Source organism: Chelonia mydas, chromosome 11, assembly GCF_015237465.2.
Source record: "Chelonia mydas isolate rCheMyd1 chromosome 11, rCheMyd1.pri.v2, whole genome shotgun sequence".
Lineage (NCBI taxonomy): Eukaryota > Metazoa > Chordata > Testudines > Cheloniidae > Chelonia > Chelonia mydas.
The window spans coordinates 59,753,465-59,777,293 of NC_051251.2; the positions used below are offsets into that span (position 1 = coordinate 59,753,465).

General features: G+C 42.2%; 1 protein-coding gene across 3 annotated transcripts; it reads left to right on the top strand.

The window, feature by feature from the left end:
* Positions 1–417: 417 nt before the first annotated feature.
* Positions 418–19,868, top strand: CNBD2 (cyclic nucleotide binding domain containing 2). Of its 3 annotated transcripts, XM_043524793.1 has the most exons (13): positions 418–872; positions 2,110–2,150; positions 5,490–5,627; positions 6,062–6,115; positions 6,704–6,867; positions 9,302–9,458; positions 9,820–9,971; positions 10,696–10,834; positions 14,487–14,601; positions 16,065–16,266; positions 17,916–18,078; positions 19,103–19,266; positions 19,477–19,868. In XM_043524793.1, the coding sequence occupies exons 1-13, from the start codon at positions 815–817 to the stop codon at positions 19,820–19,822; spliced, it is 1,893 nt and encodes a 630-aa protein (XP_043380728.1). In that variant the 5' UTR covers positions 418–814; the 3' UTR covers positions 19,823–19,868. The 3 variants fall into 3 exon arrangements, with proteins under 3 accessions (XP_043380728.1, XP_037768762.1, XP_037768761.1); XM_037912833.2 differs by lacking the exons at positions 418–872; positions 2,110–2,150 and having other exon boundaries at positions 5,497–5,616; positions 6,062–6,867; XM_037912834.2 differs by lacking the exons at positions 418–872; positions 2,110–2,150; positions 9,820–9,971; positions 10,696–10,834 and having other exon boundaries at positions 3,907–5,627.
* The last annotated feature ends 3,961 nt before the right edge of the window (positions 19,869–23,829 follow it).

A 23,829-nucleotide genomic window follows, 5' to 3' on the forward strand; every position in this document is an offset into this window, starting at 1 on the left:
ATTGATATGTGCACTGCCCTGTTGGCCTTGAAGTCTAAAGTTAGCTTTAAGACATACTAGCCTAGTTTGTCGCCTACATTGAGATTTTCCCCCCTTCCTCATGGTTCCTTCAGGGAACACAGTTTGTCACCAAACAGGCCATGGAGGCCAACTCCAAGTCTCCAAGGATCGACAGGCGGCCAAAGTCGTCTGTGCATAAGACCTTTGCCTCTTCAGTCTGCTCCTGGTGGTTCACTGTGTTCCTGGCAGTGTGGCTTCATTGGAGCTGTGCTACCAAGGACAAACCTTGGCTGCAGCTGGCTTTCAGGGTAGGATTGAGAGGGCTCAGCAGGGAAAACTGTACAGCCTCATACTGTATTTTCCTGGATTGTGGTGGTGGGGGTTTTGGTGGGTGGGGGTGGACAGCAAAGCTGAGTCCCAAAGGAAGGAATGTTTGGGCTGCTTGAGCAGGGATCAGGAAAGTGCAACCTATGGGAGATGGTAGGAGACACCACAGGGAGGAGCATGAAAGTTCCTGCACAGAGGTATAGGTGTAGGGCGGTGTTCATGAGGAGAAAGGTGTTTGAGGGCTGGGGTCCCTGAAGAGGAAGGAGCTGGGCTTGGGGTGTTCCATCTGGTGGTGGAGGAGCCTCCATATGGAGGAAGGTGCTGGGGGCTAAGTTTCCCACAGTAGGGTATTGATGTGGGCTGCACTGGGGTGTTTCCATGGGGTTCCTCAGTTCTGTAGCTGGATTCTGAACCTGTCACAAAGGCCTGACGTGGCTGCGGAATCTCTGGCTGTAGCAGGCAAAGGCTACTCTGGGGAGCCGCAACCATGTACAAGATAAGACAGTCTTCACTTCCCACAGACCTGAAGCTCTGTTCCTGTTTCGGTCAGTATCAGGGACAAGTAAACTCCTGGCCGTAGGCTGATAGGCACCCCCGTCCTGTAGCAGGGGAGAGAAAATCCCTGCTCAAAGCCTCTGACCCAGAAGAGGTCTCCCCTCAGTTTTACCAGGAAGCCATGCCTTGTTTCCTAGGCCTAATATCTCCTACTAGCCTATCGCTCCCCTCCTACAGCCTCAGCTTTCCCTATCCCAAATGCACACAATCTCCACCCAAGCCCTGGAGGCCTCTGTTCCTTCAGCTTGTCCCCTTACCAGTGCCAAGCCCACTGGTCACAGGTCCATCTACCCCAGTTCCCAGTCTGCTGCTGTTGGAATCTCCTGTCCACTGAGAGGAGTTGGTGGGTGCCCTTCTTGCCAGATCCTGGTAGAGTTGCCTCTGTGTGTCAATTTTTCTGTTCATTTTCTTTCTTGGTGTTTTCTTTCTCTCTCTCATTTTTTCCTCCTTCCTTTATGGTTGGTGGTTCTTTTGCTCAACTTGTTGTTCTTTCCCCCTTCTCAGGGATTCCCACTCCCCAGCAAGGACCCTCACAGGTGCAGGGGGAATGGCAGGCAGCTAATTTGCATGGAGCTACTTGGTTTTACTCACAGCAACAAAGCACCGTCTGTAGTTGGGGGGAGGTAGGGAGGACAGCAGTGTGGATCTGCGTCCGATTCGGGCAGCTCTCTTCACTCTCTGCTTCTTTCTTCCACCCCATGCTGAGAATAAATTAAACTGATGTTCCTCCCGTGGTCTGGATTGAGAAACTGCCCTGTCCCCTTATCTTTCATACTGTGCCAGCTCTTCACTACACTTTGGGTGATAGCTGCCTGCCCACTTCCCCATCTACTGATAAACTATGGCGCACTCCTCCCCCTATATAAGTAGAATTTTTTTGTTATTTTTTAATTTTTTTATTTTTTGAGTTTCACTGAAGAAAACCATGAAAGAGGCTGAAGTCTCTTCAGGAATTATCAGACGGAACGTGCTCTTCAAATCCCTCACTCCAACAGGCAATCTGTTCATTTCTCTATCATGTAGTGATGGAACCTGGCTGTCTTTTATAGGCTCTTTGCTAAGGAAACTTCATTTGCCCAGTCTAGACAAAGTTTTCGGAGCCCAGAATAAACTGCAACAAATATCCCATCAGAAATAATTATCTTCTTACAGCAGCACATGTTGAGATCTGATTAGTGAGTGTTAAAGGCACTGTTTAAAACAAGCTGCTTTATTATTTATTTGTAGGTAGTAAGCTGGATACAACTAACCAGGAAAGAAGAATGAAGGTATGATCTTTTCCCCTGCAGAAACCTCAATGCCTGTCAGCTTTTTTTCTGTCAATATAAACTGTTACTCCTGCTACTTTGAGTAAAATAGCTGACTTAGCCTCCAGCTGCTTTCTCGGGCAGTATATTCACTTAAAATAAATCAGTGGAGATGTGTTTGTTTTCCAAGGGGCCCTGACAGGGATGAACACAAACAGTAATGTTAACTATCAAGAAAGATTAGCAGACATTTAACATTTAGGGCTACATCTTCATCTGCAGCTGTGCAAAGGGGACTGAAAGCTGCCTTAAGGGAACAGCTGAGGGGTTCCCCTGTAGTGGGAACTCTCGGCAAGCATAGGGGCTGGCCGAGTTAGGAACACACTGGATCAGATCAGTGGTCCAGCTAATTTGGCATACTACCACCAACAGTGGTCTATACCAGATGCTTCAGAGGAAAGTGCAAGAATCCTTTAATAGGCATGTCCGGGTTCCCTCCCTACTCTGAACTCTAGGGTACAGATGTGGGGACCCGCATGAAAGACCCCCTAAGCTTATTTCTACCAGCTTAGGGTAAAACTTCCCCAAGGCACAAACTCTTTGCCCTTGGAGGGTACGCTGCCACCACCAAGTGATTTAACAAAGAATCAGGGAAAGGACCATTTGGAGTTCCTATTCCCCCCCCAAATATCCCCCCAAGCCCTTACACCCCCTTTCCTGGAGAGGTTTGAGAATAATATCCTAACCAATTGGTTACAAAGTGATCACAGACCCAAACCCCTGGGTCTTAGGACCACAGAGAAATCAGTCTGGCTCTTAAAAGAAACAGAACATTATTAGAAAAAAGGTAAAAGAAGCACCTCTGTAAAATTAGAAGGGAAGCTAATCTCACAGGGCAATCAGATTTAAAACACAGAGGATTTCCCTCTGGGCAAAAACTTTAAAGTTACAAAAGAAAACCAGGAATATACCTTCCTCTCAGCACAGAGAAAATCACAAGCCAAAACAAAAGTAAACTAACGCATTTCCTTGCTACTATTTACTAATTCTAATGGAGTTGGATTGCTTGCTTTCTTGATCTCTCTCCGGCAAGCACACAGAACAGACAGACCCAGAACAGAACAAGAAAAGCCTTCCTCTCCCTCCCCCCCCAGATTTGAAAGTATCTTGTTCCCTTATTGGTCCTTGTGGTCAGGTGCCAGCCAGGTTACCTGAGCTTCTTACCCCTTTACAGGTAAAAGGATTTTGTGCCTCTGGCCAGGAGGGATTTTATAGTACTGTATACAGGAAGGTTGTTACCCTTCCCTTTATATTTATGACAAGGCAGTTATGGGATAACCTGCCCCCCAGGGAAGGTTTCTTCCTAACCCCCCCAATAGCAAAAAGAAAGTTTAAGCCCTGAAGCAGGGGGGATGATATCCCTCCCAAGTTGAGAGTTTTGGTTCTATTTAAAGAGAAGCCGCTGATCCAATACCTTCCCCATCCTGAGCCCTCACTATCTTTGCATCTAGGAACCATTGCTGCTTTTAGTTTAACCTTTTATATTAAAAACTAACTAGATGTTTGGGTTTATGGTATAGGTTGCCCAGCTTTCCAATCCAATTACATTTAGTGCAGTGTAGAGACATAGATGATAGATTTATTTGTTGTGAAGGCCAAGAGTATAACAGGGTTCAAAAAAGAACTAGGTAAGTTCATGGAGGTTAGGTCCATCAATGGCTATTAGCCAGGATAGTGTCCCTAGCCTCTGTTTGCCAGAAGCTGGGAATGAGCGACAGGGGATGAACCACTTGATAATTACCTGTTCTGTTCATTCCTTCTGAAGCACCTGGCACTGGCCACTGTCGGAAGACAGGATACTGGGCTAGATGGACCTTTGGTCTGACCCAGTATGGTCGTTCTAACGTTCTTATTTGTGTTTTGGGAAGCCAGTAGTCAAGGTCTATTTTTTTTAATGGGTTGGCATTCATTAAACTGTTTACAATTCAGATTACTTAGCCATGTTTGTTATATTTCAAATGTCCTCCATACAGTGTCTTCAGTGTTCTGCTTACAAGATGGTTGTGAACCATTCAGCATGTGTCAGGCTAATGGGGTTTCTCTAGTTTCTCGGAATGACTCTTTTGTTACCATTAAGGAGGCATTTTGTTCCCAGTGGGGTGAGGTGATTGCCCTCTGGTCTAAAAAGGCAGAACACTCTCTGTCACCATCCAAATAGCTGCTTAAGCTGTTAAACGCTTATTTTCCCCCTTCCGTTTGGTATAATAGTGGTAATGTTAATAGAATGCACTTTTGCTCTCCCCAAAAGTCTGTAACCACATCAAAAATTAATGTCTGCTTTCCCTTGGCATCCATTCTCCAGCCTTATTGACAGCTAACAGAGCACCAACTTCCATTCTGTAATAGTTAAACAGCACATTAGTCTAAGCTAATTAAATTTCTCCCTTTCCCCAAGCCCTTTTCTAATGAAGAATGACACGGCTTGGAGGAGGAGGAAATTTTTAGTTGCATTGTGATCACTTAACTTTGAGGTACCAGATATGAAGGCAATGGAGAGTAAAAACATACGCACAGCAGATCTTCAGATCTAATCTTTAGCCATTTTTCCAAAGGTACCTATGCGGTCTGTGTCGTTTACACTGTGGCAGCAGTTGTACAGCTTTTCTTGCCAATAAAGTATAATTGAACTGGATTTGTAGCTCTGCTCTTTAGGCTGTGTATGCTTAGGGCGGCGTATAGAGTCCTTACGCTGCATGTCCCCCTAGCACGGGTATGAATGACAATATAAAGGTGAGGCACTGCTTAGCCAAGTAGAGTAACAACAAATCAGAACCTTAGGGTATATAGCCTATATGGCTCTACCTGCTCACGCTCTGCCTCCCCAAACTTTGCTGTTATTTTTAGCCGTGTAGTGTCCTGCTGCCTCCCTGCTTCTGGAGCCTTTCCCTGCCACAGTGAAAGGCTGTATACTGCTGTGTGTAGCTATATGTACCATACACGCCACCAGCAGTGCAGACGAGGCCTTAGTTAAATTAAATGGTAATGGTTGTTATTTGTATTTCAGTAGCTCTGGCGGCTCTAACTGAGATCAGGGCCCCATGGGACTAGGTGCTGGGGACACACATAATGAGAGAGCAAAAAGTTTGCAGTCTAAACGAGTAAGACAGACAAAGAGTGAGGAGGGGAAACGGAGCCACAGAGAAGTGAAGTGACTTGCCTAAGGTTACAAAACGGGGCAGTGACAGAGCCCAGGTTTTCGAACGCCCAGTCTATCACCTACACCATGGTGCCTCCCATTATAAATACAAATGCTTATATTTTAATTTGGACTTAATGATTTCCTGTGCTTGTTCTTTTAAGACTTTCTACAGGCTTGCTTTGGATATCGTAGTCATGAACAAGGTGTGCAAGATATTCCGGAAGGGACTGATGGGGTTCAGGGGATTTCAGTTCATTGATATGACTGCCCAGGAATCCCTGACCTTTGGTATGGAAGAAGTAAGGGATTTTACAACATAGAATAAAATCATCCTCTTCCTTTTTATAATGATTTATCTCTCTGTTCGGTTCAAATGTGCCCATTACCCAGGCTGCTGTGAGCATTTACATCAAAGCCTGACCAATTGCCAGTTCAGAAAAGACTCAGTTCTAGGAACTAGTGGCCTCCTCCTGGTTTCTGCATTGCCCGCTATGTATATATTAATGTAAATCTATTGTTTTTCTCAGTAAATCTGATGGGCTTTTATTTTAAATCCTTTCTAGTGTGTGGTTGTTTTTTTTATTGAAGAGGTGAACTTAAAGTTAAAATATGTTTGTACAATAGTTTTACAGAAGCTTGCCTTGTCACTGAAATGTTTGTGTATTTCACTATCTCTGTGACAATTCTAATGCAATCAATGCCTCTCCCTTTTCCTCACCCCTCTTTTATTCAGGACAAGAAATATACCAAACTGTCCTTCGACCACAATGAGTTCAAGATCAGAAAGGTCTGAATGCACTTTCTCTTGTTTTACAGCCAGGTCTCCTTTCATCTACAGTGCAAGACACTGAAATATTTTAAGGTTCCCCATGCAAGAGGAGCAGGAATTTGTGAGTTCCAGCAAACACAATGGGGAACTCACTCCTGTCATGCAAGGACGCTTCAATTGTCCATCTACTAAACCCTGTTTGTCATTTGACATTCCTTCTGAATATTTCCAAAGAAACCATTTCACAACATTTACAGATACATAGAATTTAAGAGTGTGACATAAACACAAGCAATTTAATCAGAAATATTCTTCAGAAAATATTGTGCGGGCAAGGATAGCTCAACCACTGTAAACAGTTGTTTTCCTTGTCTGTGCTTGGGCTTTGCATTGGACCACATAAATTGGTTTCTGGACACTGATGGCTGAGTTTCAAGTGAAATGGAAAACAGACAATTTGGGATTAGTTCTATTACATCTCTGGAAGATGATGCTGTTTAGTCTTCTGGAGTGCAGGTTCTTTTTGTTTTGGGGTTTTTTTTGTTTTGTTTGTTTGTTTTTTCATTTGAGACTCCTTAGTTTAATGAGTGTGTGATGTTTTGCCAGGATCACTTTCCTCTCAAGGCAATCCAGATAACCAAGAAGAAACCAGAATGGAGAACTGAGAAGGAAATAAAGCTGTTACGAAGCTGGTTGCAGTTTGTGGAAAGCTACCGAAAATATAGCCTGAATCTGCAGTTGCTTCTGGCTAAAGTGATTCGCTTTGAACGGTAAATGTTCTTGTGAGGAGGTGTAATGTTTCTTTAAAGCTGTTTTTAGAATTGTACATATTTCAAGCTTCCAAATGGCACTTTTTAGCCCAAAATTAGAACAATTACATGGATAACTCTCCATTTATCTTCAGTCTATGGTGTGTCTATTGAATGTACATTAGCCTGAAGGATGACTTCATGTTTTTGCTGTCTTTATCTAATTTCCTCTGTGTAGTCGGTGACATACTGATCTGTCTCTTACACTCTAGAGTGAGACTTTTCAACACTTATCAAAGAATTTGGACATTCAATTCTCATAAATATTAGTAGGAATTGGGCATCCAAATCCCCTAGGGAGCTTTGAGATTTCAATCAAAAATGTCATGTTAGAAGCTTTTCAGGTTTAAATGTTATCTGTCTCCCACTTCTTGCCTTTCTCTTAGACAGTTGCATTCAGACTCTGTTCACGCGTATGGTATTAAAGGGGGTACATTGATGCTGCAATAACAAAAGCAGCATTAATGGTGTTCCCACGTAGAACTCCCCCTCCAACCTGAATTTATTCCTACCAGGAGTAGGAGACTGTGATCTCCATAAAGCATGGGGTGTCAAGGTCAAGGAATGCACACACTAAAATGTGTTAACTATGTCCCATGACCCTCATGTTGGAAATTATTCCCCATGGCTCTGGAGCCAAATGTGAACTCCATGTGGGACGCCACCTTTGAGTGGGTGTGACTCTTGAGCCCTGCTTGCCTGCCTCTCCTCCTGTGCACGCCTACCTCTGAATTTGGCCCTTGGTGTGTATTTGTGGTGGAGGCTCCAGTCTCTGCTAGGTTTTTCCAGACTTTGAGGAGGCAGGAATTCACCGAGGAATCACTCCAATGCACAGATCTATCCCTTTAGTAGCATGTAGAAAGCCCCAGAGTCATTGTGAAAAGCCGTTAGTCCATGGGAATATGTCATAGGTCCAAGAGACCTAAAAGGAACTCTGCATCAATCACAAAGATTCTCAATGACACCTTCATCCTCAGTCCTAGATTAAGGCACCCTCTTCCCATTGGACAGTGGCTGATTCTTATGTGTGGGTGCAGGCTCATAGGGATCATGCACTCAGGCTGCTCCTTGGGCCTAATCCTGAGCTTAAGCTCCCTTTGGGCTTCCTGGATTCCTGCAGTGCAGCATGTGCCCTCTCCTGCAGCTCACACTGTTCCTTCTTGGGTGGCATCCCCCCACCCCTCCAGTTGGAGGACAGTTGACAGCAGGAATAAGGGGCCAGTTCTCAGGCCAGCCAGGGCTCTATGGGGGTAGAGAAAGCCATTGTCGTCTTCCTGACCATCCCCCTAGCTAGATGGGGCTTTGGAGCAGGGTCTGCCTTCATCACAAAAGTGCTGATCTGTGAAGTGGGGCTCCACATGGTTTATTCCTGGATGATGATGTTGAGTGTTTATAGTGTTTTGATGGTGTTACAGATTTCATGGAATTTAAGGCCAGAAGGGAACGTTATGATCATCTACTCTGTCCTCCAGCATAACACAGACCATCAAATTTGCCCCAGTGACTCCTGCATCTCACTGCAGTGCCTTTAGAAAATATCAGTCTAATATTCTTCACCTCTAGTTTCATTTTCTATTTCTCCCTCTTTTGGCCACCACTCTTTTCTCCCTTCTGGAAGAACAGAGAAGTTTCCTCTATATAGTGAATTCTTCCATAGAGTAATCACGGTTTTATTGTTAAGTGATGAGTTCCCTCACAGTGTGCCACATAGTTCAATACATTATGGTGGTTTTATTTCATTGCTTGATTGCATTATAAAATATTTGATTATATGTTTCTATGAGGGCTGTGGCAGTGGAAGGGGTTGGGCTTCACTCATAATTCGAGAAATCCCTTCACTTTTCCCACTTGAATATCAGCTCCTCTACAGGGCTTGACATCTCAGCCACTAGCCTTCTCCCCAGTGGAGGTCTCGATTGGACTATTTTTGCAGCTCCTTCATTGACGGTTATTACTGTAGAGTAAGCTGAGGCACTCCTTCCTAGAAGGTGGGCACAACTCTTCCGCAAGGCTGGCCCTGAGAAGTGATTGACAGGGAACAGGAATTGAACTCAAGTTGCAGAAGCAAATACCAAGAATGTTCTTTGACCAGTTCAAGCACACATGTTCCTGACTGCTTATATCTTATATAAATAAAACAGACGTCAGCAGATATCTGCCAGATAAAATCACTCTGAGTTAGCAAATAGAGCGCTCTGGAGTTCTCATCTGAAGTTCCCTACAGTTCTGGGGGTTCCAGTTCATTCCAGCTCATTACGGAGAGAGACCCTAGCTGCCAAGTGGATCCAAACTCCCTAAAAGATTATCAATGGTGGGGAGGGAGTCTGACCAGGAGAAGTCCCAGTACAGGCCTGTTTTTCTGCTAGGGAATAGAATCGGTGTTCCTGTGTTCTAGGTTTGGACGCAGGAGAGTCATCATAAAGAAGGGGCACTGTGGCAACAGTTTCTACTTCATCTACTTTGGTACTGTTGCCATTACTGAAGATGAGGATGGGAGCAGTGCCTTTACTGACCCAGATCCAACTTTGCTTCGGAAAGGTGCTGGATTTGGGGTGAGTGGTGTTTATAGTAAAACTTCTGTTAGTCTTAGGATGGAAGGGGAGCTGTATGCTTACTAAACAGTAAAATAAATAATCATGAGTTTTGGAAGGAAGGAAGATAAACCCTCATGCTTCAGCACTTATGCTAAGCTAACTATTGGGGGCTAGGAGGAAACTTTCCCTGGGAGCAGGTTATCCCATGACCACCTTATACAGGGTTTCCCCTGAAGAATCTGGTATTGGCCATTGTTGGTGACAGCGTACTAGGTTAAATAACTATATAATGTCTCCCAATAAGGTCAATATTTGGCATATAAAGTTGGAGGATGAACTCCCAGCCGTAACTCAGTTTTTCCTTTTTCTCTGTATATAGGAAGTTGCTCTTTTAAAGGACAGGCGGAGAATTGCAACAGTTGTCTGTATGGAGGAAACAGAACTATTGGTAGTGGATAAAGAGGACTTTTTTGCTAATAAATTAGATGAGGAGCTTCAGAAAGAATTTCAGTATCGTTTCAGCTTCTTCAAGTAATTTCTTCCACTGAGATCACTCCCTCCTGCCTCTGCCACTTCATTTTTACTTGCTGAATTGTTTGGCTATTCAAGTACAGTATGAGCTATTCTAATTCTACTAAAAAGTGCCCAAACAGTGTAGTAACCTCTATTCTATGCAAGATTTTCCTGCCTTCACTGACTATGTTACTGGAAATGAAGTAGCAGTCATTCCAGAGGGATGTGGGTTAATGGATGCTGATTCTTTGTGACTGTTACAGTTCTACAGCTTGATCTCATGTAGTACAGAGTCTTATATACAGTTGTACTGAAGGAATATTGTGATGTGTACAATTTTCATTATACCTTGAAAGAAATGGGAGGGGGAAAACCATGTTTGCATTGTAATGAATGCATAGAGCACTAAAGTCTGCTGAAGTTCATGAACATAAGGATGTTTGTGCTTTTATTCCTTTCAAAAATATTATTGTGCTTTTTATATCCATGCTATAAACACTCTTAGAACAATCTAAGGCACGTTACTGGGGCTCCATGGTTACTGGGGTTCTAGGATGCGCAGGGGTCTGCCTGCATTGTGTAACTTACAGAATCAGGACCTAAGCCAGAAAAAGCACCTCCTTCCCATTAGTTGGAACACTAAAAAGATCACATTTTCCTCAGTGAAATAAATTTTTCCTTGAGTCCTCTAGTTGGAATTAAGTGGTCATATGAAAAGATGTCTGCATTATTTCCTTTTCAGAGGTCTAGATCTCTTTGCAACGTGGCCTGATTACTCAGTAGAGAAAATTGCTAGTTACTGCAAAGCAGAGAAATTTCACTATGGACAAGTGGTAGTCCGGGACATCCCAGAGTCAGCCAGCATAATATTCATTACTCAGGTATGATCCATCCATCCCAATACTGTTCATCTTTGGCCAGCAGACTAAAACAGTGACCAGCAGCCATTACAGGTGAAAGTGGGGAATGAAGCACTTCTCCAGATACATCCCTTGGTGATTTTTTTTTTCCTGCTAATGGTGTCATGTCTTTATGTAGGGCCGGATTCTGACACCTTTGCTTACACTGTGTGGTATCTTACTCCACCAGTAATCACACTGATTTTGTGCAGAGTAAGTTACTACTCAACGTGAATAAGACTCTCAGAATCTGACCTGTCAACCACAAACTCTTCACAGAAGGAAGTAGGGTATGTCTACACTGCAATTAAAATCCCACCGCTAGCCCGTGCCAGCTGAGTTGGCTTTACAGGGCTTGGGCGAAGGATCTGTTTAATTGCAGTGTAGATGTTTGGGCTCAGGCTAGATGCCCAGGCTCTAAGACCCTGTAAGGTGCGAGGGTCCTTGAGCTCAGGCTGCATCCCAAACATCTACACTGCAATTAAACAGCCCCTTAGCTCAAGCCCATGTCAGCTGGCATGGGCCAGCTGTGGGTGTCTAACTGCTGTATAAATATAATATAGTATATATTATATAGTATATAGTATAAATATACCCTAAGTCTCCTGTAAGTTTTGTAAAGCACCTAGTTCATTTTCAGTGCTAAACAAATATTTATTAATGGTAGTTAACAAAACATGCTAGGGGGGAAAGAAAACTATTTTGCCATGAATGCCGTACCTGTCCCTGTTCTTGTTCCTTCACTTTGGAATGGATTCATTTCTCTTGCCTCAATGGGAGCACTTGTTTGCACTAGTATATACTCTTGGGGGAGTTCTGCACCAAAAATTAAAAATTCTGTGAACAATATTTTAAAATTCTGTATATTTTATTTCTCCAAATAACACAATATAATCATGCCAGTTTCAATTATTTTGGTAATTTATTTCAAAATACCTGTCAGCAAGTATGTCTGTAACAATACAAACAACAAAAAAGATTCAGGAAATGTTTTTTGACAAATAGATTCCTTACTAGGCATATTAATGCAGAACTTTGAGTAATAATTCATTTAAACTACAACGCAGAACCATATTTCCCACACCCCTCAGAAGCAGTGCAAAGGCTTGTGGGAGTCAGGGTAATGGAGGAACTGAGGGAGAGGGAATTAATTGCTGGTAAGGAGCCTAGGAGTGAACCTGGAGGGTTGTTGGGTGTGTGGGGGAGAAGTATGGAACAGGGTTTGTTTGTTTTGGGGGGGAGGCATTCTGGGGGGGATTGTTAGAGAGTTGTGGCGTTTCCCCCATGCAGACCCTGGCTGACCCCAGCCTCTCCCAGTCAGTCAGACACAGCTGCCCATGTGTCCCTTCACCTTCACTCAGCCACCTCCTGCCCCCATGTGGCCCTGCACTCCCACTCAGCCCACCCCTCCCCAGTCCCCATATCCCTGCACTCCCACTCAGCCATCCCCAATCCCCATGTGGCCCAGCAACCCCACTCCCGTTCAGGCCCCGCTCCAGTCTGTCCCCCCCACTAGCCCTTCTGAACCCTAGTCTATGTGACCCCCCTCCACCCCAGCAGTCCCATGTACCTGGCTCTATCTGTCCCTACCCCATATACCACATATATCTGTGACTAGCTGAGCTGTCTGCCTTCTATTCTTGTGCCACAGCAGTTCCTGGTGGGCAAAAGGTGTAATTGCAGCACCTCTCCAGCAGAATTTTTTTTGTTTGTTTGTTTTTTGGAGAGAAGAAAAATCTGCAGGGGATGTGAATTCTGCTCATGCACAGTGGTGCAGAATTCCCCCAGGAGTAAATATAGATGTCATTACCTTGGTACCAGAAAATTGGCTGCAAAAGAAATGCCTGAGATAGGTAGGTAGGCAGACAGAAACAAATTTAATTTAAAGGGAGGGCACCATAGTTTCTTAAGGGAACAGGTACTGAAATTACTTACAGTCATGCAGAAAGTACCCTGCAAATTTTCAGGTGTAATACTGCAATGATCATCCATATTTCCTGATGGGTTACACTGGCTTTGTACACAGATAGTACTACATATGAAACTATATATATATATAGTAACGGAATTTTAATGAAATTCAAATAATTTCTGCCAAGTTGCCTATGGAAAGTGAGTTTAAAATCCATGGAGATACTGAATTGCAATGTCATCCATTTATTATAACCCTTATTTTTTCCTAGTTACCTCTTCTTCCTTTTTGTCACTTTTTGATCCTCATTTATTGAGTCATGTCTGAATATACATTATAAGATTGCTGGGGGCAAGGATTGTTTTTTTACTTGTTCCTGAGTGGTACCTAGCATACTTTTGGACTCTCTGAAAAATTTAATAACAACGGCACAGCAGCTTGATAACACCAACTTAATGATGTCAATAAAATTGTGCAGAACAAAATGATATAGTGGTGGATGTTTTGCTCAATCACTGTGCTCAAATCCAGAATAAAAGACAATAATTGGTGTATTTTTCGCATTTATATGCAATAACCATTTTGATATGGTGTGGTTTGAATGATTGTTTTATTTTCAGTGTAAATATATTGTCACTTGGCAACAAACAATTATGCAAAAATAATTTGGAAGGATATTCCAGGTCCCAAAGCCCCGATAGCCCTAATTCAATGGATTACTGCTGAACAGCTATATTATAAAGGTCTTATTTAAAGCCCATTGAAGTAGATGGAAAGATTCCCAGTTGTAAGAACCTTCTGACAGTGAGTGTTCTCTGCTTATACAAGTAGTTCTGCTGTCCCCAGTGGAACTGCTCGTTTGATTAAGAGGTTGCAGGAATGGTTCCTAATTTGCTTAGAGATGATTTGTTTGCTATATCCGAGATAATTTACAGTATGGACAGTACAATAATTTGTGTAGGAAAAAGACACCTCTCTAGAGATGGGATTATTGAATACTTCTGAGAGGCATTGTTATCTGATGGACTGAGGCCTTGTCTACACTTACCAGGGGTTCGATGCGTGGTGATCGATGCTTCGGCGGTTGATTTAGTGGGTCAAGTGAAGACCTGCTAAATCGACCGCAGATCACTCTCCTATTGACTCCTGTACTCCACCTGAACGAGAAGCACAAGGGGAGTCGATGGGAAAGCATCTCCAGTCGACATCGCGTAGTGTGGACCCCACAGTAAATAGATCTAAGTATGTCAACTTCAGCTACGTTATTCATGTAGCTGAAGTTGCATAACTTAGATCGATCTCCCCCTGTAGTGTAGACAAGGCCTCAGTGTGGGCTAGGAACTAAGTTCTTATCCTGGCACTGTCAGTGAATTAATAGGTAACTTTTCCAAGGCCACATAGCTTTCCTGTGTCTCAGTTTCTCTATTTGTAAAATGAAAATAATGCTTATTTCTCTAGCTACCGAGGAGGTATTGCAAGGATTTTATAAACAATTTGCACAGCGCTTTGAAGACCTAAAGTTCCACAAGTGTTAAGCATTATTACTGAATGGTAGTCCATGGCTAATATAATAATACCTAACTCTTAGTACTTTTCGCCCATAGATCGAAGTGCTGTAGAAGGTAGATATCATCTGCATTTTACAAGTGGGGAAATCAAGGCATTAGGAAGTCAGAGGCAGTGCTGCAGTATTAACTTTATTCTCCTCATCTGTTTTATTAGGGAAAATGTGAAGTTTTACGTCTGGTTGATCTCACTACTTGCCCATCCTATCACAAGTGGATCAGTCAGCAAATGGATTTTCCCAAACTCAGTCCTTATTACTCTGTGGAGACTGGTATGTTACAGTGATTTCCAGACATACATAATTTGGAAAACTTCAGCGTTACCAGCCTATAGCTTAGTTGTTAGTGACTCATAACTTTGTGTTATTCTTATCTGTATTTTTTTGTTATAACTTCATAGATTTTAAAGACAGAAGGGACCATCATTCTAGTCTGACTTCCTGTATAACACAGGCCAAGTTAGAACTCAGCAGTGGGAGAGAGAGAAGGGGGAGTCACAGATACTCACAAAACAGAACGTTGCCCTAACCCTATGCTTTTCAGGGTTACAGACATAGGCACCGGAGGACCCATGGGGAAAAAATAGTGGGTGCTCAGCAGCCTCGCAGATCAGTTTCTCCTCCTCCCTCTCAGCCCTCCCACCCGCTGGTGGCCCCACCGATCAGCTCCTCCCACCGCCTGCCGCCCACCGCAATCAGCTGTTCAGCAGCATGCAAGAGGCCTCGTAGGGTAAGGGGAGAGCAAGGGCAGGGCGTGCTTGGGGGAGCGGGTGGAACAGGGTGGGAAGAGGTGGGGGTGGAGTGGGGATAGCAAGGGGTGGGGATGGGGCTTTGGGGGAAGGAGTGGAGTGGGGGCAGGGTCTGGGTCAGGACAGGGATTGAGCACCCCCGGGGAAATGAGGAAGCCAGCGCCTGTGGTTGCGCATGCCTCCAAGGCACACGATACAATTGGTCAAAGCCTTGTTTTCTCAACTCCCAGTCTTGAAAATCTTATTTCTATTAGGAAGGAGATTTTTTTAAAAATCACACTGGTGCCTTTGCTGGGAAGTTGACAATTCACCCTGGTTTCGTTGGCCTCTAGTCCTGGAGCTCCACTGGTGAGCAGGATCTTATCACCATTTCATAATTAAATGGCATGCAAGGTCTCAATCCTGCAAAGACAGTTGTGCCCACACCATGTCCTATTACAGGGGTGGCCAACCTGTGGCTCCAGAGCTACAGGCGGCTCTTCAGAAGTTAATATGCGGCTCCTTGTATGGGGACCGACTCTGGGGCTGGAGCTACAGGCGCCAACTTTCCAATGTGCTGGGAGGGGCTCACTGCTCAACCCCTGGCTCTGCCACAGGCCCTGCCCCCGCTCCACCCCTTCCCGCCCCCTCCCCTGAGCCTCCTATGCCCTCGCTCCTCCCTCTCCCCCTCTGAGTCTCCTGCACGCCACGAAAGAGCTGATCGAGAGGTGTGGGGAGGGAGGGGGAGGTGCTGATCAGCGGGGGCTGCCAGTGGGTGGGAGGCACTGGGAGTGGGGGTGGAGGAGCTGATGCGGGGCTGCTGACGTATTACTGTGGCTCTATGGCAATGTACATTGGTAAATTTTGGCTCCTTCTTAGGCTCAGGTTGGTCACCCCTGTCCTATTAACTTCAGCAGAACTCCATGCAGGTATAAGGACCCATGCTGGTGGATCACCTCAGAATTAAATAATTTAGCTTTGACTAACTTTCATTTCCTTTCTTTGCAGACATCACAGGCAGAAAAAGATTCAATAATTTTATGTGGAAGTCCTTTCCTGTGCAGGATCTGAGTAATCTGAAATCGATGTATGTCCCACCTTTAAATCCTCAGAAGGATGAAAATTTCGAAAGGCAATACCTGGCTTTAAATAGGAAATATAAAAATGCACACACAAAGCTGGAGAAAAAGGACAGAGGTGACAGCAGAAGGTAGGATGAGTTACAGGTCCCTCCATAGATTACTGATCTGGAGCAATAGGAGTAGAAGTCCCAGGCTTGCTTTCTACACCAGGACTTGAAATAAATAAAGTTATACTTCCCAAAGTATTTCTGAGACCCACTTCTCATCTCACTTATGGTTAGAGCTGGCTAAAGGTGCTTGAATGGGGGGAAAAAAGCGATTTTTTGAAAGCGATTTTTTTGTGTGTGAAAAATTTGTCAATTTTTTTTTCTTGATTTTTGCATTTTTTGTGCTTTTTAAACTTTGGAAATGTTAATCTAAAACATTATCAAAATTATTACAATTTTTTTATTTACTGCAACAAAAATATCAATGTTTTTATGATAAAAAATATTGGGGGGAATTTGAGAAATTAAAAAAAGAAAGATGGTTCAATTCTGAACGCTTCAAAATGAGAACTTCAAAATTTATCACAAACATAGATTTTAATTTTTTGATCAGTTCTGCTTATGGTGGTGCAAATAGCAGCAATTCCACTGAAGTGAATGAAATTACTTTGATGTAAAATGAGATGAAAATCAGGCCCAATGTTGCAAGCACAGAACAGCTTTTACAAAGAAAAAAATCACCTCCTTATTATATCATGACTACAGTGTGTTTCATTGTAAGAAGACTGGTACAAAAAACTTAGAGTTTGAGACATATATGTGAACCAGTTATGCAGAGAAAAGGGAAACCGGAATAGTTGTTGTGGTGGTAATGACAGAAAAGGGGGAATGGGTTTCAAATAGTTAATAATTACCGTAGTTCCTTTTCATACATGTTGAATGTGGTGGTGAGACATCCAGGAGATAGACAGGTGGAGATCACTGATGGCGCTGAAGGGAGATAGTTGAAGTTGGGGATAGAGAGATAGATTAGGGTGTCGTCAGCATAGAGGTAGCAGTTAAAGCTATGTGAGTGAATGAGGTCACCCATGGAGAGAGTCTAGAACAACCTGCAGCCATCAGGGTAATCCGCTGGTGGGCCGCCAGACAGTTTGTTTACATTTGCATGGCCGCCCACAGCTCCTAGTGGTCGCGGTTTGCTGTTCTCGGCCAATGGGAGCTGGGGTAAGCGGCGGCCAGCATACCCCTGTGGCCCGTGCCACTTCCCGCAGCTCCCATTGGCTGCGAACAGCGAACCATGGCCACTGGGAGCTGCGGGAGGCCGTGCAAATGTAAACAAACAGTCTGGCGGCCTGCCAGCAGATTACCCTGATGGGCTGCGTGCGGCCCCCGGGCTGCAGGTTGCCCACCACTGGTCTACAATGAGAAGAGGGAGCGCAGGGCACTTGGGGACTCAAACAGGGAAAGGGAGGAAGGGGGTGGGGCCTCCAAAAAGTTTCTCCAGGGATAGTTATAAGGGTAAGAAGAAAAGCAAGAATGTACTGAGCTAGAGACACCTTAGAAGAAGAGGTTATGAAGGAGGAGGAACTCATCTGTGTCAAAGGTAGCAGAGAAATCAAAGAGAATGAGGACAGAAAAGAGGCTAATATATTTGAATGTATTAAATGACAAAGTTGTTTAAATTCTATTCCTGTTGGTTTGTTAGATGGGAAAAACAATTACCTTGCTTGAGGTAGTGTCACAATAAATACCTGTAAAGGATGGTTCAAAATAAGTTAACATTTTTGTAGATATGATGACTTCAGTGATGATGAGAAAGAAGTCGTTCAGAAAGAAATATCAGGGTTGTTCCGGAAGAAGCTAACTGTTCTCACACCACATGGAGAGATACCCACTGCTGTTGCCACAGCAATTTATACTAGGGTCGATGAAGTGCATAAAGGGGAACTCCTGGTGAGTACATCCAGAAGGGCAAGCTGCTGTTATAAGTTTGTGTCTTATCTAGTAGCAAAAATTCTTCCGACCTCACAGTCACACAAACCCTGAAAGGCTACACATTCCTGTTCCTCCAAATGTTATGAAGTAGAGACCTTGTGCAAATCAGCTCTTTGTGTCCCATGGTCCATATATTTAGTAATCAGTCCTGTAGTAGAGGACTTCTTTGTGGAGGAGATGACGTGGAATGCTTTGAGAAATTCTACCCCTGCTGACGGGAACAGATTGCCCCGAAGAATCATATTTACTCTCCAAGTCTGTGGATCACAGAAAACCCTCAACATTTCCAAGGCTGGCTGCCGTAGAAGCTATATCCTGTTAACTCAAGTCTATGGAGTTATTACCTTACATAAGAGCTGACATACGGTAAGTGTTGTCATATTACTTCATACTGCTAGTGCAGAGTGAGGGATGATGCCAGATGACCTCATGGAGGAAAGTTTCTGCATATCCACAAACTCTGGGCTGTTGTGTTCCACTTATTAAAGTAGCCAGGGAGGAGGACTCTGTGATCTTTGCTTGCCTTGGTTATCCCCTAAGAATTCTCTGCTGATGGAGATCCTATGGAGTCCAAACAGAAACTTATATCTGCTTCCCCCCTGACAAAAACCATGAGGGAAAGCAGCCAGTGATAGCACCAATTGCCCTTCCTCAAGATGAATTTCCTCTGGTGTCCAGGTTGGTGTAGGGATGTGGTAATTGAGACCTTTCTACGCTTGCTTGGGTGACTCCTCTATACAATGTTTATACAGTAGCAAAATCTTCTTCAAAATCTAGAAAATGTTACTAATAGCTATAAAGAATTTCCAAAATGACAAATTCTCAAACTACCTCCTAAATGATTTTTTTTTAAAGTTTACTGTCAAATTCTGCACGACTCAATATAAACAAGAGCAATATTCAGATATATGTGTACCAGTACACCAATCCAGAGTACATGGTGATGTGCAGATAGCTTTCTATTGTTTTGTTTACCCCTCAGGGGATAAGCCAGCATCTTCTACCTGAAGATAAGCAAGATAATCGGAGCATGGTTTTGGTCAGTCAGGGAGCTCAGGTCATTCGGTTGAAAAAGGAGAAGTTTGAGGAATTAGCAGATCATACAACAATAATGAAATTACACCAATTACAGCCGAAATATCCCAGGTAAGTGAAAGTAATGCGTCTGGGGAGAGACAGTACCCATGAACTAGTGCTCAACAAAATATAAAAGCTTGTTGGCTGTCATTTACCCAAACTCATTCTCACTTAATTAGAATTCAAGGGTGAAATTTTGGCTCTAATGAAATCAGTGGGAGTTTTATCATTGATTGAAATGAAGCCAGGCTTTCACCAAGTGTCTTTGATCCTTTTCAGTGATGATGAGCTGTGTCAAAGCTTTCTGGAACAGAACCACTGGAAAATATTCAAGAAAGATCTGATGAATCTTTTCCTGGAGCGAAAACTCATGATGATGGCGGCAAGTTCTCAGCATGTGAAGCCCAAGAAAGATATTTATAATTCCTGGAGTGTGAATCAAGCAGGTATTCTAGACCTGACCACTACCCACCATCATCTTCCAACAGGCATTCAAGGACTACAGCGCAGATATGTCCCTGTCCACATAGGACAGGGAAAGGATTCGGAGGGCCTGCCAAATATTGAGCTAAGATTGATTCATGGCATTGCTGTACCACGGCCTAGTTTGAAAGGATTGTTTTAGTGAGTTTGAGGAAATTAGGCTGGCAGGTTTAACAGCACAGACGCAGCTTGAGAAGCCAAAAAGTGAAACCGCGAATTTTTTAGTTGAATGTTACAAAAATACGTGAATTTTAAATAAAAGTAATTTTCCCCAATTTCTAAGTAACAATTAAATGTTCCTGCCCGGATTTCTGCTGTGAACGCTGCAGTAAACTTATTTTTCACTGTGGTAATCTGCATTTTTATTAGCTTTGAGAAGGAAACCTGTTTTCACCATTTTGTTTTTCTCTGCAAGATGGATATTTTTATATAAGGTTAAGATTTTCTGTTATTTATATTTGATCCTAAGATACCTTCACATTCTAAACAACATATTTAATACAAATAGAAATTGAACAAAGATTTTAACACATCTCTGAGTTCAGTTGATCAGGAAGCCATGTGAAGTTTAAAGTGTTCATTGGCTGCTGCTGTAGTTTTTGTTGTGCTTCAGTATGCTTGGGAGGTTGATAATATGGCTTAAAGTTTAGACTGTTGAAATGTGCTTCACGCAGTTTTACATGTTTTTCAACACTGCAGATGAAATTTTAAATTAAAGTTTTCAATTAAATAAAAAATAATTAAAACGTTTCTATTCATACTTTTTAAAATCTTAATGTGATCATTATTATAAAGAGTTAGATTTTAGAAATATATTAACAGACTGAAAAGATGTGCTCTTTCCCCATGTCTTCCCTCTCAAAAGCAGTTTTGAGAACTATTCGCCATTTATGTCAGGCTTGCACCAGCAAAATATATTTCTGGTACCTTAGTCAACATAAAACAGATTGAGGCCCTGATCCTGCAAAGATTTACAGATGTGCTTAACTTTACCCAATGTGAATAGTCCTAATTAAGTCAACATGACATTTCACAGTGCAAAAGGTTAAGCATATGAATAAATCTATGCAGGATTGGGGCCTAAGCTGTATCAGTATTTTTCTTTGTGCTAGCTATATAATGTACTGTATGAAAACACATGTATGCTAAGGCTGAAAATGATCAAATGGTATTTTTATCTCAGAGGATGTGAATAAGTTAGTAAGACAAGATATGGTTTTAAAGAAAGAATATCCACTTAAATGTATTTGTACAAAGGTTAGATTTCCAAGAGAATTAGTCAGAAATGTCGGAAACCCTATCTTTTGTCATTAACGATTTAAAAAAAAGTATGAAAAAGGTAAAATGTGAGATGAAGGCGCATGCTGATCTCTCAAAAGGAAAACAGTTTGAAGAGCTGATGATTCATTGAGTCTCATCTTGTAATTTATGTCAGGTTTCAGAGTAGCAGCTGTGTTAGTCTGTATTTGCAAAAAGAAAAGGAGTACTTGTGGCACCTTAGAGACTAACCAATTTATTTGAGCATAAGCTCACTTCATCGGATGCATTCAGTGGAAAATACAGTGGGGAGATTTATATACATAGAGAACATGAAACAATGGGTGTTATCCCCCCACCCCCGCTCTCCTGCTGGTAATAGCTCACCTTAAGTGATCACTCTCCTTACAGTGTGTATGGTTTCAGAGTAACAGCCGTGTTAGTCTGTATTCGCAAAGAGAAAAGGAGTACTTGTGGCACCTTAGAGACTAGAATTAATAAATAAATTGGTTAGTCTCTAAGGTGCCACAAGTACTCCTTTTCTTTTAGTGCGTATGTTAACACCCATTGTTTCATGTTCTCTATGTATATAAATCTCCCTACTGTATTTCCCTCCTTCCCCCCCGCTCTCCTGCTGGTAATAGCTCACCTTAAGTGATCACTCTCCTTACAGTGTGTATGGTAACACCCATTGTTTCATGTTCTCTATGTATATAAATCTCCCCACTGTATTTTCCCCTGAATGCATCCGATGAAGTGAGCTGTAGCTCATGAAAGCTTATGCTCAAATAAATTTGTTAGTCTCTAAGGTGCCACAAGTACTCCTTTTCTTTTTGTAATTTATGTGTATCTGTTACTTCTGTGGAAGTTGCATGCATGAGGACTTTAGGACTGTACCTTTGGTTAGGACACCTATAGGAATACATATTGTAAGTGGCAACATAAAAACAAATCATACTGAAAATGGGAGTGGGGAGCCTGGAAGATGGTTTGGAAAACATAGCTTCTGTCTGTTCCAACAGGTTGTATATTTCATGGACTGAAATGTCACTTATTGAAGGATATTAATCATGATGAATGCAGTATGGTGTAAATTTTTGATGTACGTTTTAGAGTTCTCCACATGTTAGCTGACCCAGTTTTGTGCATGAGCAATTAATATATTTCTGACATGCTATTGTCTGAGGAAAACTAATCCTGAGAGATATCAACTTAAAAACATTCAGTAGAGCACTGAAGTCTCTTGTACCTTGAATCATCATAACAATAAAGAAAATTAAAATGAGGCAACAGAGAATTTACTGACAGGAGCATATGAACAGAGATGAGATACTGGAAGAAATTGTGGGCCTGATTTCCAGAAATACTGGGCAGTTGTAATGGATAGTCTTTTAAAAAAAAAAAAAAAAAAAAAGAAAGAAAGAAAGAAAAAAGAAACTACACCAAACTTGTCTAACTTGTTCATAGTATGAATCCAGGTGATTCTTTGATAAATAACTATTGGATCATTTTCATTCTAAATTACATATGTATTTTCATACACAGTCTTATACTGCTAACTCATAAATATTCCATCAGCTCAGTTCCCAATAGTTCAGTTCTCTAGTACAGTTACAGGCCAGGCTACTGGTTGGTAATAAACCTAAAGTATTTAAAATATGATGATTTTTTGCTCTTGTGCAATGAAGTGTTGGTTTCAGGTTTGATATCCCTGTTGGCAATCTCATCAGGTAAGACACAGACCTGAATATGTAAATACATTCTCACTACTATAGGAAGTTGGCAGAACAAGGTTGTCACAACTGATAGGAAATGTGGGAACGTATATGCTTCATTTTTTCTTGCTGTATTTGTTCTGTGGATCAATAGCATATTTTGTACTGGATAACTCAGCTGAAAACCTAGTATACAAAGGTATAAAAAACAATGATTAGTATAGAGAAGGTAAATTGAGTAATCCTGTGTGCCATTGTTGACAGCAACAATTTTAAAACTGTAAAAAGGAAATACTTTTTGACACAGAGCATAATTAAGCTGAAAAACTCATGGCCTCAAGGTGGTATTGAGGCCAAGAACTTAATAGGATTCTAAATAAAATTAGTCATATGGAGAATTAGAACACAATAATAGTAGATATTATTTTTTTATATACAAGGGATATAAACCCTCATGCTTCAGGGCATAAGCCATCCACTAACTGATGGAAATTAGGAAGAAACTTTGTTTACAGGCAAGTTATTCCATAATTTTTCCTTGGGAGGGGAGTGGTGAAAGGATTTGCAGTTTAATCCAGAGTATCTGGTACTGGCAACTATCAAAGACAGCTTGCTGGTAGATGGACCACTGTTCTGGTCTGATCTGGTATGGTAATTCTTTTGTACGTTCAAGTGATGCCAATATGAACACTAATGTTTACTCAAGACTGAAGCAACCCATTTCATGCAAAAAAAAAAAAATCAGTTCTTGAAAAGCTGCTGAAAAATCACTCTGCAAATATTTTAAAACATTTCTTTCCTTGTTGTTATGAAGCTGTCAGTAGGAAAACACCAGATATTTGTTTCTTTTGGATTTATTTGTTCTTGCTGATTATTCACAGCTTGAAAGCCTAATCCTTTGTTTGCAACATCATAATCATTTACACACAACCAATCATGTCACAATGGATTATGAGCCCAGGATGGGAATTACTACAGTTAATGAGGCATCAAAACCCTTAAAGATTGACTCCAACTACTTATACCACTTTTGTTTGAGTGGCAAATTGAATGAATAACCAGTTTTTAAAGAAATGTGTATATATATTAGTGGGCCTTTGGCCCCTATTTTTCCTCCCTTTCCCAGGCTCTATACCCTGCTGAGAGCTTATTGTTATACCATCATCAGGAATCAGGC